This window comes from Microcebus murinus, chromosome 10, assembly GCF_040939455.1.
Source record: "Microcebus murinus isolate Inina chromosome 10, M.murinus_Inina_mat1.0, whole genome shotgun sequence".
Taxonomy (NCBI): domain Eukaryota; kingdom Metazoa; phylum Chordata; class Mammalia; order Primates; family Cheirogaleidae; genus Microcebus; species Microcebus murinus.
Genome location: NC_134113.1, coordinates 95,499,531 through 95,517,965, shown reverse-complemented (window position 1 = coordinate 95,517,965; position 18,435 = coordinate 95,499,531). Strand labels below are relative to the sequence as shown.

General features: G+C 45.2%; 1 protein-coding gene across 1 annotated transcript in view; it reads right to left on the bottom strand.

Moving 5' to 3' along the window:
- Window positions 1–18,435, bottom strand: part of VWF (von Willebrand factor) — a 147,147-nt gene that overhangs the window by 29,926 nt on the left and 98,786 nt on the right. Inside the window, exons 35-40 of the mRNA XM_012760580.2 lie at window positions 10,468–10,688; window positions 9,105–9,297; window positions 8,556–8,897; window positions 6,582–6,781; window positions 687–789; window positions 201–275 (exon numbers count right to left, since the gene is read on the bottom strand). Of these exons, the coding sequence (XP_012616034.2) occupies window positions 201–275; window positions 687–789; window positions 6,582–6,781; window positions 8,556–8,897; window positions 9,105–9,297; window positions 10,468–10,688 (1,134 nt within the window). The remainder of the gene's footprint in view (window positions 1–200; window positions 276–686; window positions 790–6,581; window positions 6,782–8,555; window positions 8,898–9,104; window positions 9,298–10,467; window positions 10,689–18,435) is intronic.

Here is an 18,435-nt window from a genome sequence, read left to right as displayed (position 1 = left end):
AAAATGTATGTCTGGTAGGGTTTTTCTAGGAGCCAAATCCCATTCTCCAGGGATAACTCTTTCCATCTACTTGGAACATCTAGTCAGCCTTCCCACCTCCTCTGGCGCACCTGCGCCTGAGAACACACCCGCCCTCGGCACCACAGCAGGCTGCACCTGGGCTGGCGCCGGGGCCTGGAGAGACCTCCAGGGGGACATACCACACTCGTAGTCGGGGCAGCACTGCTCTGCGTCCTGGCGGAGACGGGCCACCTCGCACGGGCCACACGCGGGAGCTGGAGGAGAAGGTCAGAGAATGAATAACGTGCAGCCCGGGAAGGACTGACAGTGCTGGATTTGGAACGCTCTCACGCACTGAGACCCGGCACAGGCTCTGTACCGTTGTCCCCCAAGCGTCCAGGCCCTGGGACCTCTGACAAATGAGCCTCCCCACTGTCCTGATGACACCTCACATTTCCCTCCCAGGGGACTCGGAGTCTGCGCACCAAGGCACAGATAGGCGGGCAGGGTTCAGTCTGAGAGTGTCGGTGCCCCGTGCCCAGCGAGGGGATGCAGGCCAGGCTGGTCGGGGAGATCGGCTCTCCGCGCCAGCACTTGGATCTGCTCTGCCAGGCCTGACGACGGTGCCGGGGGCCTCCAGGGGGCCGTCTTCCTCCCAGAGCACCACGCAGGGTGGACTCGCTCACCTTTGGCCGTGGGGCAGGGCTGTGCCGTGCAGTTGACCTTGCGCCCGCTGAGGCAGGTGCAGAGCTGGCAGGGCTGGTGGGCCGGGACCCAGGCTTCCAGGAACTGCGGGGAAAGCGGGCTTCAGCAAGGGCACAGGACGCCCAAGGCCCCGGAGCTCGAGGAAGCCAGCTCTCCCCCGGCTCTGGCTCGGCTGCCTCTCGCCAGGGCCAGCTCCCTGGCTGTCCCTCCGCCAGGGCCTCGCAGACGAACAAAGGCACGTTGAGAGGACTCTAAGGTTCTGGGAGGGAAGAGGCGGCACCGTGCCGGAGGTCTCGCACCACAGTGCTAGTCACTTCTCGGGCCAATGGAAAAATTAAGATGTAGCTCGAGGGAAAGAAATTTCATTTGTTTCTGGACATAAGACAAAGGGGCAGGAAGACTTGGGGGCAGCAAAGCTCTTCGAATCTCACACTGTTGATGCCGGAAGTGAAGTCAGACGCCGAGGGCAGTTAGTTCTCTGGCTTTTCAGATGAGGGGCCGCCGGGATGCAAAGCAACGCCCTCAAGGTCGCACACAGCCCCACAGCACCAGCTCTGAAGTCAGGAACACCTGAAGCCCAGTATGGGCCACCTTCCTCCATGCCTCAGTTTCCTCACCTGGTGCTCGGGCCTGCCTCACAGGACGGCTGTGGGCAGCAGGAAACCGGGCCTGGCGCACAGCAAGAGGAACGCAGAGCCAGGACTCGGTCTACCTCCACACTCAGCCATCAGATTAAATTTAAACAAAATTAGATTCAGGTTAAATTGCCCCTGAATAAACACCTCTAGAAAGTTCCCAGGTCAAGAAGGTCTCACTTATTCCATCTGCCTCAATCAGCAATCTGTCCGCTAAGAGGGAAGATCAAAGAGCCCCACGTAAACGCCCTCCCCCAGAGCCCGGCCCTCCTCGGATGGGCCCCCCACCCCGGTCCTGCCCCGGCACGTCTTCTGCCCAGTCAATGCACGCAACGGCCAGCACTTGAACAGCGCCCGCTGTGTGCCGCTGCGTTAAGGGCTTCGTTTGACCGACTCGCGTAATCCTCACTGCAATCCCAGCCGGGGACGTTTTCATTCCTCACCCCACCCTACAAAAGAGGAAGCCCAGGCACCGGCTCGGGTTGCCCCGTCATCACAGCAGAGCTAGGACGGGGCCCAGAACCCACGTTTCCAGCCACTGCGCTCGGCTGCCTCTCAGTGCTAACTAACATTAAACACGTCCAAGACGCTTTTCTACGGGCTTTACGTTTGTTTATTTCCCTGATAATAACCCTATCTGGTAAGTACTGTTATTATCTGCATTTACAAATGATGAAACTGAGGCACCAGGAAGTCAAGTAACGTGACCAGGTGGCACATCCAGGACGTGAGCAGCATTCTGGCCTCAGCAATAAAAAGGAACAGACCATCGAAACACACGCACGCATCAATCTCAAAGGCATTATGCTGAGCGAAGGAAGCCGGGCAAAACAGGAGTGCCCACCGTGTGATTCCCATTTACACAAAACCCCAGAAGATGCGAAAGGACCCCAGTGACAGAAAGCAAACCAGCAGCTGTCGGGGCCGGGGACACATCAGAAAGGGCATAAGGAAACTTGGAAACAACTGAAATTCACTATCTGGCTCACAATGACGGTTTTATGTGTATATGTGCCTTCAAAACTCGCCAAACTGTACACACTTTAATATGTGCTGTTTCTTGCATGTAAATCATACCTCAATAAGGCTTTTTCTAAGAATGAAAAATGCAGGAGCCATAGAAGTGCAAAGGAGTCACTAGGGCCGTGTGCTCCGGGCTGTCTGAGGACACCACCCCCGTGAAGCAGGGGAAGGACACGGGCAACGGGGAGGCAGGGGATCCCAGGTGGGAACAGAAGGAACGAAGGGGCAGAAGAGGGCATGCTCCTGGGGGCAGGTGGGGACGAGTGACCTGCGCATGGCGGGGCCAGGCAGGCAGGCTGGGGAACGGGGTGGAGGCCGTGCTGTCCACTGCAGGAGTCTGCCCTCACCCCTGACGCTGCCTCAGAGAGGGGCGCTAACAGAGACAGCCTGGTGACAGCGCGCAGGGTGGGAGAGGGAAGGGCCAGGAACAGAAAAACAAAACAGAGGCTGCAGCAGTGTCATTCCGCGGTTTCTCCAGGGACTGGGAGACCCAGAGAAGAGCACAGGGCGCTGGAGGGCTGGGGCAGGCGGAGTGATGAAATGAGAGTGGAGAGGGTTATGTTTTGTATATGTTTTGGTTTTCTTTTTTTCTCTGTCTCTTTTTAAATGTGGACCTCAGACATCTAAACTCAAGAACAAATCAGGCCGGGTGCAGTGGCTCACAGCTGAAATCCTAGCACTCTGGGAGGTGGAAGTGGGAAGATCCCCTGAGCTCAGGAGTTCAAGACCAGCCCGAGCAAGAGCGAGACCCCACCTCTACTAAAAACAGAAAACGTAGTCGGGCGCCGTGGCATGTTTGTGTAGTCCCAGCTACTCGGGAGGCTGAGGCAGGAGGATGGCTTGAGCCCAGGAGTTGGCGGTTGCTGTGAGCTATGATGATGCCACTGCACTCTAGCTGGGGGGACAGAGTGACACTCTGTCTCAAAAAAAAACAAATCATATAACCTTCCAATTATCCTGAAAGTGGGCAACACCACAAAAGATGACCAAAAGCAGGTGTTCAACCTCCTTCTCCAGGGGTTTTCATTTTCCCAGGAAGCTTAAATGAGGCCCACCGCAGGCAGGGGACAGAATCAACCACCCCAAAAAAGCGAAGGCTGAGCTTCTGACAGTGATGGTGGCGGCTCTCCAGGCCTGGCCAGGCTATGCAGCAAAGTGGCCAGCAGGTGGCACTCCTGCACAGGCCAGGCCAACTGTAGGCAGGCCCGTCGCACCTGCCAGGTTCCAGGGCCGGGGACAAAACAGGTATGAGAGCCAGCCGGAGTCAAAGGCTAAATACAGGGGACAAAAGAACAGCCTACAGGGAATATAGTGGGGGGAAACTGAAGTCTTCAGACCCCAAGGTCAGAGAAGGGCGGCGAGTCGTCACGCACCACCCACCACCGGCAGGAGGACTTCACGGAAGATGAGGATGAAAGGCGAGCGCTGAGCCGGCTATGGAGAGGCGGAGGGAGGGGAACGGGGGCTCCAGGCTCCTGGCGGTGGACGCAGTTGTGGCTGAGCTTGTGCCTGTGGCACAGCCCCAGCAGCAGCAGCAGGGAGCAAGGGACAGCCTGTGCGTGCTCTGGGCCCCTCTGAGCCTGCTGCAAAGGCTCGGATCTTTACACTCCATTCTGTAAAATAAGCTAAAGCTATGGCAACTAGTAAATATTTTGTCCTCCTGAAGTTACTATAATAGTTTTATACCCTGGTTTATTTCCCTGAAGAAATGTTTTCTGGGCTTTATTTTTCGGTTTTAAAAAATTCATTTAATGGAAATGATCTTCATATTGGATTTTTATTCTTTCTCTGCTTTAAAAGTAAAAGCTGGAAAGGCAGGTGGGTGGATATTTGTTTTCATCCATTCAATCTATATTTTCTGAAACAACTAAAACTGGCTGTGTTTCCAAAATTGGTCTTTTTATTGACTGATTTTATGTTACTTGACTTTTAAAAATGTATTTATAAGATGGTTTCTGTGTCAAATATTTCACCATTTGGAAGGATTCTTGACTCAACTCAAGTGCATACTCTGAGTGCTGGACCGAAGGTGAGGCGAGCAGTGAGGGTTAGTGGCATCACAGAGGAGCGTGAAGGGAAGTGGGGCCAGAGACACCAAGAACAAACCCACAGGCTTCCTGCTCTCGGGCCCCTGCAGGCATCTGATACTCATGGAGCCAGAACCACAGCACACGTGAGCTCACCTCTCATCACAGAAAGCAGAGGAACAGGGTGGAGACCACTCTGCCTCCCTCGGAGAGCAAGCACTTTGCCACTCCCAGCAACCCCAGAAACTGAAATTACCATGGGGCACTGGCCCCACATGTAAACGGCACCCATCATTCGAGCCCCAAGGGAGCCCAGGAGCTATACACATCAGGGAGAGGAATGTAAGGCATTGCCAGCTTATTTAGGAAATATCATAGAACAGGCAACTTCTTAACTTGGCAAGTTGACATGTGGTGGCCGAGCAGGATGGAGCTTCTCTCCTAGCTTGTCTATTCTACATGAGAACAAGTGGGGTCCGCTAGGACAAAGCTCGACAACTAAACTAGAGCAGGTGAGACCCGTCCACGCAATATCCCAGATGGGTGCCCACGCTCACGTGGATACCAGCTAGCTCAGAGTTCTAGTGTGATCAATGGCAGAGCTAGGACACCATGGGGCGACGAGTAAACAGGAATCCCAGCTTTATGGCCTCATGTCATTTGAGCCTCAGGCTTCTCACATTCCATAGGACTTGTGATAATGACCCTATAGAGCTTTGGGAGGAATCAAACAAAATGGTCCATTTTCCAGCTTACAATATCAGAGACAAAACAGTGTAGTTACTAGAATACCGTTTCCATTACTCTCCAGGCTGGTTAGCTAGCTCTGCCATGAGTTCCCCGAGTTGTGATTAAACAGAGTGGCAAGTCACCCAGCTGTCCACTTAGTGATGATGGTCCTCCTTGGTGACGATGAAGGTGCTAGTCTCGAATAATATAGAACACACTCTCCTTTGCTAGCGGCCAAATATGCTCCTACCTCCACCATGGTCTGTAGTTTCGCTGTCACAGGACGGGGACACGGCACACGTTCACACGTGCACAGACACACAGATCCTACAATATTGCTGGCGTCGACTTTGAAAAGATATGACTGCCATTTTAGGCCAAGATGGGGGAGTTTGGTAAATATCCTTTCACAAAGTGCTCGATTACTCTTAAGGAGCTAAAGGAATTGATGTCTCAATGTCTACCAAGCAAATCAGTCCAAAAAAGATGTAGCAAAAGGGCCATTTCATATAGTGGGAACAGCCACATCCTTACAGTCCAGTTCCCAACTCTGCCACTTACAAACCGCGCCCATGGGCAAGTTACTACGTGCCTTAGGTCTCAGTTTTCGCACAGGTTTTTGTGAGTATTTACGAGTAACGGAGGATATCCTAGTGTATCGAGTAGAGCCCTAGTCCAAAGGGAGGTTACACACACACGCACGTGTGCTGTACACACACCTACACACGCCACCACACACATGCACGCTCTGTGGTCAAATTAGTCTGAGAAGCAAAAACCCTCTTAAATATTTGCAGTGTACAACAGCACATTGAAAGCTCTAAGAGTCCTGTATAAAGGAAGCTTGTGTAACTATGTTTAGCTAGAGTTCTTTAAACTGGGCACGGTAGCTCACACCTGTAAACCCAGCACTTTGGGAGGCCAAGGTGGGAGGATCGCTTGAGCCCAGGAGTTTGAGACCAGCCTGGACAACAAAGTGAGACCTCATCTTTACAAAAAATCATTTTTTAAAAAATTTTAAATAAATAAATGAGTTCTTTAAACTCACTTGACCACAAGAAATCAAAACACGCCTTTGGAAAACATTGAGATAACGAATATATAGTGTTTGGCACAATCAAGGTACATGATGTATGTTAATAATGGCAGACATTACCATATAAAATATTCTTTTCCCTTTCCCTCCTGGGTTCCTATATTGTTCTACTTACATGAATATAATAATACAAATGAAAATAATAATAATGTGGTAACAATACTGCAGTGTTTGATCCCACAGATAATACATGACAGACCCAGGATTTGAACCCAGATCTGAGTTCAAAGCCATTCTGCAGTACTGCCTCCCTAATCCTCAGTGATCCCCTTGAGAGCCACAGTTGGAAGGGGACAATCACTGGTGAGCACTGCTCCCCAGCAACCCCAGAGGGAGGAAGCCCCACGTGAGAGGCCGGGCCCCTACCTGGTGCCGCGCTCCGTCCTCACCCACGCACTGCGAGCAGGCCTCCTCGGGGACACAGCCGCCTTCCAGCAGGACCTGGCCCGGCGGGCAGAAGCAGCCTTCCGAGGGATGTTCCCCGCAGGAGCTCGCGTTGCCGTCACAGTGCCGGGGACAGCCGCGCTCGCAGTGGTTGTACACCAGGGACAGCGGGCAGGACATAGCTGCAGACAGAGGAGGAGGTCAGTCCCAAAGGCCCACATCAATGGAGGGAAACAGAGGCACAGCTGGCGCGACATGCTCAATCATCCGACAAACCGCTGGGACAGGGAGGGCTGGTTTCTGCCCATCACCGTTCTCCTCATCTTCCATGGAAACGGAACTTTGATCTGGACACGCGACCATCCAGAGTAGGACTGCACTCCCCATCCCCACCTGCAACCCAACCCAGTCCTGAGAACAGGCGCCACCCAGCGAACTGTCAGAGGAAGTGCAGCATCCCATGGCAGCCCCCAGGAACCTTAAAAGGACAGCTGCGCGTGTTCTTTGTCGCTTTCCCCTCCTGCTAGCATCCTGCTGCAGGGACATGAAGGTGACAGCGAGTGCTCCGTCTTAAACCCTGCAGAAGACCACACCCATGTGAGGGCCGAGCAAAAAGCCAGAATCCAATTTGAACCCAGAATCGGCGGAGCGGATCTGGCCAGCAGTATGACCAAAAATTTTATTTCTCTGCTTCTTGCTGCCAAATCTAATCCTAACTATGTGAACCTGTGTGTTCTTAGGAGGTTTTGTGGTCCTTTTTTTAAATACAGATATATTTGATGCTTTAAAATCTTCTTAAAATTAAGTAAGGAGTCCACAGCGACAAAGAGCTGCCTCAGGAGAGGAGCCACAGGGCGATTCACTTCTCCCGTTCTGACCTGCCCAGGGACTTTCTCACATGCTCATGACGCCATGGCAGGTGGTGGAGGTCCCCAAGGATTGGAGCACCAAGGGTTTTCTCTGTATGCACAGTAAGTAGCCAGGAAGTACACAGCGGAATCAGCAGGCACAGGTGCTCTGGCAACTTAAAAGCTAACATTTGCCCTTGATCTGCAGGCAGGTTGAGAGGAGGCAGTGTTGTCCACATAGACTCCAAAAATCAGAGCTCAAAGGAACCTAAGTGTTGCCCAGTCCAACTGTCCCATCCTAAGATACAGAAGCTTAGTCCAGAAAGACTAAGAGAACAGCCGATGGCCTGGTAAGCTGGGACAAGGACACCCCAGGTTAGAGCTGCTGACAGCTCTATGATAAGAAAGTCTGAGGCTCCAACATGCTTGTACGTAGTGGTTTCCCTTAGAAAACAGTCAAGGACCACGTGTGATAATTGAGGATTTCAAGTTCATTGTTCTTTTCACTCCAGCACCCCTGGAGGGCAGGATCCATGTCTGCCCTATATTTTAAATAATAAATAAATGCCCAGCCCAAGTCCAGAAGCTGATCGCAGGGGGAGGACATCCGTACTCGCAATCCTGTGTATTTGCAATTAAGAAGCATTTTGGTCACCAAATGGCATGATTCTACTCAAACTTCAAAATTCTGCTCATAAAAGGCATTATATGTAACCAAAATGTTTGTACCCCTATAATATTTTGAAATTACAAAAAAATCCTGCTCATAGTGGTCTACACTATGAGCGTTTGCTAAAGCTCGGTGGAATTTCAAATTCAGTGTGACTGGTTATTCAGTCCTTTGCTGATGCCTGAATGTGTCTAATACATTAAAATCATATTGGAACTATGGAAATATTAATGGAAAGAATCATTCTTTAATTTACATACAAGCTCTGCATTCAAGGCAGACATATAGGTCTGCCTATATACGTCTACCATCTTACTGGATCCTAACCAAATCCCGGGTCATAGGAAAGGCAGGGCTTTTCGTCTTTATTAGCCAGATAAAGAACCAGAGGCCATTTCGCTGGTCTCAGGGTCCTCGGAGGTGCACAGGGAGACCCACCACAGAAACTGCTTGTCCTCCAGTCGACACAGACCCCACTGGTCCGGCAGAGGTGGGCATAAGAGGCGATCACGTCACACACTCGCTCCTGGCGGCAGCTGTCCTGCTGGCAGATGGCATAGAACGTGGCTGGAGCCAGGACCTGGTGGCACTCAGCGAACACGGCTGACAGCAGGACCTGGCAGCGGGAGCTGTCGAGGACAGAGCACTGCTCCTCGGGAACGGGCTGGCACGTCTGCCCCGGCTGCTGCACGGTCCACTCCTGGACAAGCGCTTTCCAGTCCGAGGTGACTGTGCCGTCCCTCAGCATGAAGTCATTGGCCCCATTCTCATCGCAGATCCCTAGAGAAAGAACAAAAGGCGACACTGGCAGCCCTGGGTACCGAGTCCCTGATGCCGGAGACTGGCCGTTCTCCATCCCCACCAGGCTCTGACCCTTGCTGCCGGGTCCTTGACAATGGACCCAGAAATAATAAGCATCCAAGAGCCCTCTGGGCACAGCAAGTGAGGTGTACAAACGTAAGGTGGGTGCTAAGGAAACGTCCTTACCACAGAGACCGTACATCTTCGAAGCAAAGGTCTTGGGGCTGAGCTGCAGCTGGAACTCATTGTTTTGCGGCGTGAATGTGAGGATGTGGCCGAGACGGCTGAATCTGAGCTCGTGCATGACGGCACCATAGATGCTGACTTCCATGTTCCCACCCTCATAAGGGACAGACACCAGTCTCCCATTCACCGTCACCTGCCGGGAAAAGAAAAGGCTCGTCGGCAGTGCTAGCGATGAGGAGTCTGGACCTGCCCCTTGGCTTCCCACCGAGGTTACTGAGAGTCGGGGCACATGCATCGCCCTGAACGGCAGCGTCAGCCACACGCCCTGCGGCCGCCAGCAGGGCTCCTGAGACGACGGGGCTTCCCGGAGCTCCACCAGAGAACCGGCTGTTGTTGATGTGCCACACAGACAGCCGTGCACCTGGAACCTGGAGCCCAGGGAGAGGCCTGTGGGACTCAGCAGGGAAGGGCGACCCCTCCAAGGCGGGCCGGGAAAGCTGCCATTTTGCCGACTCACTGGGGCAGTGTCTCCAGGACATCTACCAGGACTACTTTAAGTCTTTTTTGTGTGTAAGCGTGTCAAGAGAAGTCCTTACTTTGGTGGCCCCACCTTATAGCATATCAAACATACTGAACTGCACTCAGGTCCTGTGATGAATATAATTTTGGCTATAAAAATTTGAAGGGTTTTCTTTTAAATCATTTTGACTTTAGAATTTTGGGCTATAAGTTATTCACTTAATATATGACTAACTATGACTTTTCAGCAGTCATTGTTCTTATTCAAGAATTCTTGCAAAATGAGAAAATCTAGCCTACAAGCTCTTTCCACACAATGAAATATTTATGCTTCCTATAGGAACAAGCAAAGAGGATGGCATAACGAAACCTTTTTATAAACATTTTATCAAACATTTATTTAAACCAGTTTTGCAGTTTTCTTTTCAAATTGTGGAGCCATACATTTTGTTTTGGCCCTGAATATTTTCAAAGGCCCTAATTTAGGCCCTAAAGATCTCCCTTTGGAGAGCTCACAGGGCTCAGGCACCGGGCTCATAACGCACCCTGAGTCCTGGTACCACTCCCAATTCTCTACCCGTGCCAGAAGCTGGCACTAAGGTCACAATCTCACACTATCTGAAATTGATTCTCTCTTCCAAATCTGGGCTTATAACAGCCTGAAATCACACCAAGACACAGGAGATGGCAATACACCCCTCATAAGAAGCTGGTGTTCCTCTAGTTAAGCAGAAGGCCGAGTCCCCAACAAGGGCTCCCGCTACAGCCAGCTGCACCAGGTCCGGGCATCTGCCCTGAGGTTCAGCGGCTGCCTTGCCAGGGGCCCACAGACAGCGCCCCTCACCTCCATGTTGTCGTGGAGCTCCACCGAGAGGCCGCTGTGCTTCACCTCAATGGACTTCATGCAGCTCTGCTCCTCCCCAGAGCTGCAGGCGCCTTTGTGGAGAATCACCTCCAGGTCCTGCTCCTTGTTTTGGAATAGGACGTAAGAACAGCTGCCAGTCAGCTTGAAATTCTGCCCATCAAAGGTCACGATGTGCCGAGTGGAGCTGCCTGTGCACACGCCTGGACAGATGGGGGCGGGGGGGGGGGGTGTGACACATCCAAACCGCACACCTGCTGCTACAGAGAGGCAGGTGTGACCGAGCTGTGCACAGATAAATACAGCTGAGACCTGAACAGGCCTTTTGAGGTCACAGAGACCAGTTTCCTCCTTTTTACAGATCGGGAAACTGAAGCTCTGAGAGGTAGAGAGGCTTAGGTAAGTAATGCTTGGCCATTAAGTATTTTCCTGGAGAATGTTTAGAAGGACACACATTACACAAAGACATGGCAAATTATAGAACCACACTTATAAAAAACTGTGAATGCGCAGCGTGATGATCCATTCTACAGGGAGGGGCGCCTTGGCCCAGGAAACAAAGTTAAGTTCCAGGGGTGTTAGGACTCGTTGAAATCACGAAAAGTTAAGCAAGCTACAAGCTCATGATCTCATTGTAGAGAAAATTCACCTAAAGACACACGTGTCCTTTCAGCTGCCAAGTGACTAACGGTACAAGTGGCTGTGTTGACCTAAGTCCTTCAGAGATCACACAGGAGAAATATTTCCACAGCCAAAACAAACGGTTGGGTCTCTGAGCTCCCTCCTTGACCCTTATTCATTCACATAATCAGCAAATTCTCAAGGTTCCCATTAATGGTATCCATTTGTGAACATTAATCACTTTGCATCTACAGAAGACAACTTGGTAAAAATTCCCACATAGAATGCCCCGCTACCATAAATAATTCGAAAGCTGATCTTGGACCTAAATGAAGTTGGAGATGAGCTTTCCAAACAAACCATGGCACCCTACAGCAGTGAATGAACAGAAGTCCAAGAATGAGAGGCAGACTCGTGGAGCAGTGAGGCCCCACCAATGTCCCTCGCTCACAGCCAGGCCCGAGCAATCCCCGCCCGCATGGGGGACTGTCACACAGAACACCCACCGACAAACGGTGGGTCTGGGTGTGCATCTGCCAGCAGAGCTGAGCAGCCTCCCAGAAGTTCTTCCACTCAGAATCCCTTGAGCAGCCTGTCATTTCCAAGTGGCTGCGCTGATACTGTTGGCCTGTGAGCATCCAAGCTCCAAGTGACCCCAAATGCCAGCAATCACTATCGTCATGCCAGGGAGCCGGCCCCACTGCCATGAGAACATAATAGATCACAAGGCAAAGAAATGGTTTGGGCTCACACGTGGCAAGCCAGTGAGAGTGGCCTTGCCCCCCCACGAGACAAAGTGAGTGACAGTGGAATGGGCACTTCAGAGCTGGAGGAACTCGGGCTGAATTCTGTTCCACCACTGGCTTGCACGGTGACCTTGGATAAGAGAATGAAAAGGAGTTAGTGAAAGAAGTAAAAAGGTCACAGAGAGGCCGGGTGCAGTGGCTCACGCCTGTAATCCTAGCATTCTGGGAGGCCAAGGCAGGAGGATCGCCCAAGGTCAGGAGTTAGAAACCAGCCTGAGCAGTGAGACCCCATCTCTACTATAAGTAGAAAGAAATTAATTGGCCAACTAAAAATATATAGAAAAAATTAGCTGGGCATGGTGGCATGCACCTGTAGTCCCAGCTACCTTGGAGGCTGAGGCAGGAGGATCATTTGAGCCCAGGAGTTTGAGGTTGCTGTGAGCTAGGCTGATGCCACGGCACTCTAACCAGTGCAAAAGAGTGAGACTCTGTCTCAAAAAAATTAAAAAATTAAAAAAGGTCACAGAGAAAGTCATGAGTTACAAGACAGGAAAGAATAGAGTCTTGAAAGAGAAAAATAATACAACGGAATGGAACTAATACTGAAAAGATTCTAGAAATCGAAAAAGAACCAAATTAATATATTGAAAGCATATGCCAGATGTCTGGAAAAATTAAACCAGAACAGTCAATTCTGAGACATATTACAGTAAAACTATTAGACTTCAAGATAAAGGAAAAAATTGCCAGGCCTCCAGTCAAAAAAGATCAAATAGCTTATAAGGACAAAAGGATTACATTGGTATCAGAATTCTCAATAACAACATACAAAGCAAGGCAGCAATGGAGCAGCATTTTTCAGAAATTCAATGAAACAAAGTGTGAATCATGAATTTCATATTTAGCCAAGGTGCCCTTCTAGCATCAATGCTACAGAAAAACAGTTTAAAATATATAAAAACTGGGCCGGGCGCTGTGGCTCACGCCTGTAATCCTAGCTCTTGGGAGGCCGAGGCGGGCGGATTGCTCAAGGTCAGGAGTTCGAAACCAGCCTGAGCAAGAGCGAGACCCCGTCTCTACTATAAATAGAAAGAAATTAATTGGCCAACTGATATATATATAAAAAAAAAAATTAGCCGGGCATGGTGGCGCATGCCTGTAGTCCCAGCTACCCGGGAGGCTGAGGCAGAAGGATCACTCGAGCCCAGGAGTTTGAGGTTGCTGTGAGCTAGGCTGACGCCACGGCACTCACTCTAGCCTGGGCAACAAAGCGAGACTCTGTCTCAAAAAAAAAAAAAAAAAAAAAAAAAAAAAAAAAAAAAAAAAAAAAAAAAAAAAATATATAAAAACTAAGGGAATTCTTTACCCATAAGCCTTTCTAGAGAAATCGACTAGAAAATAAGCTTCCTTCCTCCAACTAAGAGATGGCTAGGAAATGTTATCAAAACAACTGAAACGAGCATTTTTATATATGTAATCATAGATCTAAAACAAGAGTGGAAGACTAATGTATATGGTATATGTTGTGACAAAGTAGAAATAATGCAACTGAAAAATGGGTGGAGAGGGAGAGGAAGAGGGACTGAGAAAAGTGGAATAACCTCATCACTTGTTTTATACAAACACATAGAAGTTAAATGATGCTATTAAAAACTGACAAACTGATTAATGAATGATCAAATTAGAAATGAGGGCCTAATGGCTTTTTAAAAGGGAATAAATACAAAGGTAATGTGACAGGAATAAAAACATAATCCTTCCTAAACACCAAAGAAGAAAGAAAAAATTAAGAACTAAGGTAGTCAGGCACAATGGCTCATGCCTATAATCCTAGCACTTTTGGAAGCTGAGGGGGGATGATTGTTTAAGGCCAGAAGTTCTTTCTTCTTTTTAATATTTTCTTTTTTCTTTTTTAAAATTGTTTTTATTTTTTTAAATTTTATTTGTTTTTATTTATTTGTTTGTTTGTTGATTTTAGAGACAGGGTCTTGCTCATGCTTAGGCTGGTCTCAAACTCCTGACCTCAAGTGATCCTCCCATCTCGGCCTCCCTGAGTGCTAGGAATACAGGCATGAGCCACTGTCCCCAGCCAAGGCCAGAAGTTTAAGACCAGCCTGGGCAACATAGTGAGACCCCATCTCTACAAAAAATAAAATATTAGCCAAGCATGGTGGCATATGCCTGTAATCTTCGCCACTCAAGAGGCTGAGGTGAGAGGATTACTTAAACCCTGGAGTTGGAGGTTACAGTGAGCTATGATCAGGCCACTATACTCCAGCTTGGGTATTAGAGCAAGACTCCATCTCTTAAAAATAATAAAATTAAAGGGAAAAGAATACATACCACATATAGAAAGAATGAAAATATACACTGTAACAAACATAATTATAAAGTATAATGACAGAGTAAGATCAAACACAATATGGAAATAAATGAAAATGGGCTTAACTTGTCTACTAAAACAAAAAAGTTTTCAATTTGGCTCAAAATCAAGACCCAACTATATGCTGTATACAGAGATCCACCAAAATTCAGAGAGGCTAAAGTAAAGGGATGAAGGCAAGAAACAAATAGGGATAGAGATTATAATATCAGACAGATAATTCTAGCAAAAATAAGTGTGAACATGACTAATAAGAATATTTTTGAACACTAGAATTTACAATGCAGACATAACTGTTATAAACATCTATGCACCAGACAACACTACAACTGTCTTTATAAAGCAAAAACTATAAGAGAGGCAAGGAGACATTGACAGACAAACTAATAATAGGAGACCACACACCACTCTCAGGATAAGATAGATAAATGGGCAAAAGATATAGAAGGTCTAAATAACAAAAGCTTATCAGAGAATGAGAGAGAGAGAAAGAGAGAGAGGGATCTCAAACTCTATACCCTGATAATAAAGAATACACCTTCACAACAATTGATCATGTATAAGGTCTTAAAGAAAATAACAGTAACTTCCATAAAGTAGAACTATTACAAACAATACTCTGTGTGATAAAATTAGAGATTATATTCTTATTTTTTTAAAGACCATATACTTGGAAAATTTTTAATTTATTATGTAAATCTTGGATAAAGGGGGAAACACAAACTGATATTACAGAATTTCTAAAATAAATAATGATAATGAAAACACTATATGTCAGACTCATGGAGATACATTTAAAGTGATCATAGGAAAATTAATAACACTAAACATTTCTATCAATGAAAGAATGAAAATGAATGAAATTCCCAGTTCCAACAAAATAGAAAAGCACAAAAATAGTAAAGTAAAAGAAAATTCAAGGAAGAAAATAATAAAAGAATAAAGATAAAAGCAGAAAATAATGAGGTAAAAGAAATAGCAAACATAATTAATAAATTGAAATCCTGATTTAAAAAAACAAAAACAATTCCCAAAGACAAATCATGAGTTAACTTGATCAAGAAAAAAAGATAATGTGCATATATTTATAAATTAAGAAATGGCAAAGGAAAATTACTACTGAAAGAGAATTTTTTTTGAAATATTATAAAAGGCTACTTTAAAGACCTCTATACAATAAATTTGAAAATCTAGATGAAATGGATAAATTTCTAGGAAAATAAAGATTACTGAAATTAACTCTAATAGATAAAAAGAAAAAGCTCAAGTATTTCAATATCCATGAAATAATTAGAGAAAGTTAGCAAGAATTAGAGAAATTTATCCCCACAAAACAAACAAACAGCAACAGCAACAAAAAACTCCACCAAGCCCAAATGGTTTCACAAGGAAATTTCAAAGACCTGATAATCACAATTCTCCATAAATTGTTCCAAAGTATTATAAATGAGAGAAAACTTCTAAAAACTTTCTATGAAACAAGTTTTAACACTGATATCTAAGCCAGATAAAAAACAATACCAAAAAACACTACAGATGGGAGCCAGAGGGAAGATAGTGGTGTCAGTAGCACCAGGAATCTGTCTCCCACCTGTAGTTGACAACAATCGGCCCTGCAGAATGTGCCTGATGTAGTGCATCTACAGAGACTATCTCTGAGAAAGGCCAGATGGTAGACTTACTGAACAACTATCTTTTTTTTTTTTTTTTTTTTTTTTTTTTTTTTTATTTATGTCTAGAGAGGATGTGAATGAACAACTATCTTAAAGATAGTTTAAAACAACTATCTTAAAGATGATCAAAGAGCTAAAAGAAGACATGGACAAAATCAAGAAAATGATGTATGAACAAAATGGAAATGTCAATAAAGAGACAGAAAACAAAAGGATGTTCTAGTATTATTATAACCTTAGTTTGTGACTTTAATTTTTGTTTTGTATGTGATTTAAGAAAATAATGCATTTTTACAAAGTTACCAGTCTATGTTTTTGAATACACAATGTATAAAGATGTAATTCAGTGGTATCAATATAGAAGAGTATGAGGATGAAGCTGCGCAGGAACTGAGTTTTGTATGTTATTGAAGTTAAGCTGGTACAAATACAAAGTAGAGAGTTATAACTTTAGGATGTTAAACATAATACCCACAGTAACCACAAGGAAAACAGGTATAAAATATACATAAAAGAAATGAAAAGGGAATTAAAATGTCTTAGCACAAAAAAATCAACTGAACACAAAAGAAGACAACATGGATGAACCTTGAAGACAGTATGCCAAGTGAAATAAGTCAGTCGCAATAGGAAAATTACTGTATCATTTCACTCACATGGGGCACTTAGAGTAGTCAAATTCATAGAGACAGGAAGCAAAATTCTGATTTACGGGGGCTGGCAGGAAGGGGAAATGGAGGGTCATTGTTTAACGGATACAGAGTTTCAGTTTTGCAAGATGAAGAAAGTTCTGAAGATTAATAGAGGTGAAGCTTGCACAACAGTGTAAATGTACTTAATATGAGTGGACTATACACTTTAAAAAGATTAAAATAGTAAGTTTTATGTCATGTATACTTTACAGCAAATTTAAAGAAATCACTTTGAACTCTGGTATAGAACTTAAAAGACAAAATTATAAAAATAATGATCACTATTAAAATTTGTTAATTAGTATATAGTATAAACATGTAATTTGTGACATGAATAACATAAAGAGGAGGGAGAAAAAGAGATTTTTTTGTATGCAGTTGAAATATCAGCTTAAAATACATAGTTATAACTATGGGATGTTTTAGGTAAGCTTCATGGTAACCACAATGAAGAAGAAGAAAATACCTTTCAATGAAGAAAATATCTATAGAAGATACACAAAAGAAAATGAGAAAGGAATCAAACCACATTGTTACAAAAAAAAAAATCAATGAAACACAAAGAAGGAAAACAGGAGAAGAAAGAGGGACAAAAAAATCTATTACAAGATAGACAGATAATGATCAATAAAATGGCAATAGTAAGTCCTTCCTTATCAGTAATTACTTTAAATGTAAATATAATAAACTCTCCAATCAAAAGATACAGAGTAGTTGAATGGATTTTTTAAAATAAAGTAAAACAGGATACAATATGCTGTCTATATGCTGTCAATATGCAGACACTATATGCTGTCTACAGGAGACTCACTTTAGATTTAAGTAAGCACATAGGTTGAAAGTGATAAGATGGCAAAAAGTATTCCATGTCAATGGTAACAAAAGACAGCAGAGGTAGCCACACTTATATCAGACAAAATCGACTTTAAGTCAAAAATGGTTACAAGAGACAAAAAAGGACATTATATCATGATATAGGAGCCAATTCTCCAGGAAGGCATAATATCTATAAATACATATGCACCAAACATTAAGGCACCCAAATATACAAAGCAAACATTGATAGAACTGAAGGTAAAAATAGAGAACACAAAAATAATGAGAGATTTCAACACCCCACTTTCAATAATGGATAAAACATACCGAAAGAGATCAGTGAAGAAACGGAAGGCTTGCACAGCACTGCAGAGTGGCCCTAACAGACATATACAGAACATTCTACCCAACAGCAGCAGAATACATATTCGTCTCAAGCGCACATGGAACAATTTCCAGAACAGGTCACTTGCTAGTTCACAAACAAATCTTAACAAATTTAAGAAGATTGAAATCATACCAAGTTGTCTTTTCTGACCATAACAGAATGAAAGTAGAAATAACTAGCAGAAGGAATTTCAAAAAATTATCAAATACATGGAAATTAAGCAACACTCTTGAACAACCAATGGATCAAAGAAGAAATCAAAAGAGAAATGAGAAAATATTTTAAGAAAAATGAAAACTAAAGTATAACATATCAAAACCTCAGAGATACAGCAAAAGCAATAAGAAGAGGTAAGTTTTTAGCAATAAACATCTACATTTTAAAAAGATCTAATATAACCTACCTAGCTTTAAACTTTAAGGAACTAGAAAAAGAACAAACCAAGCCTAAAATTAGCATAAGGAAGGAAAAAATAAAGATTTAAGGAGAAATAAATGAAATACAGAATAGAAAAAATCAAAAAACCTAAGAGTTGGGTTTTCTTAAAATATCAACAAAACTGACAAACTTTTAGCTAGATTAACTAAGAAAAAAATAGAAGACCCAAATAAATAAAATCAGAAATGAAAGA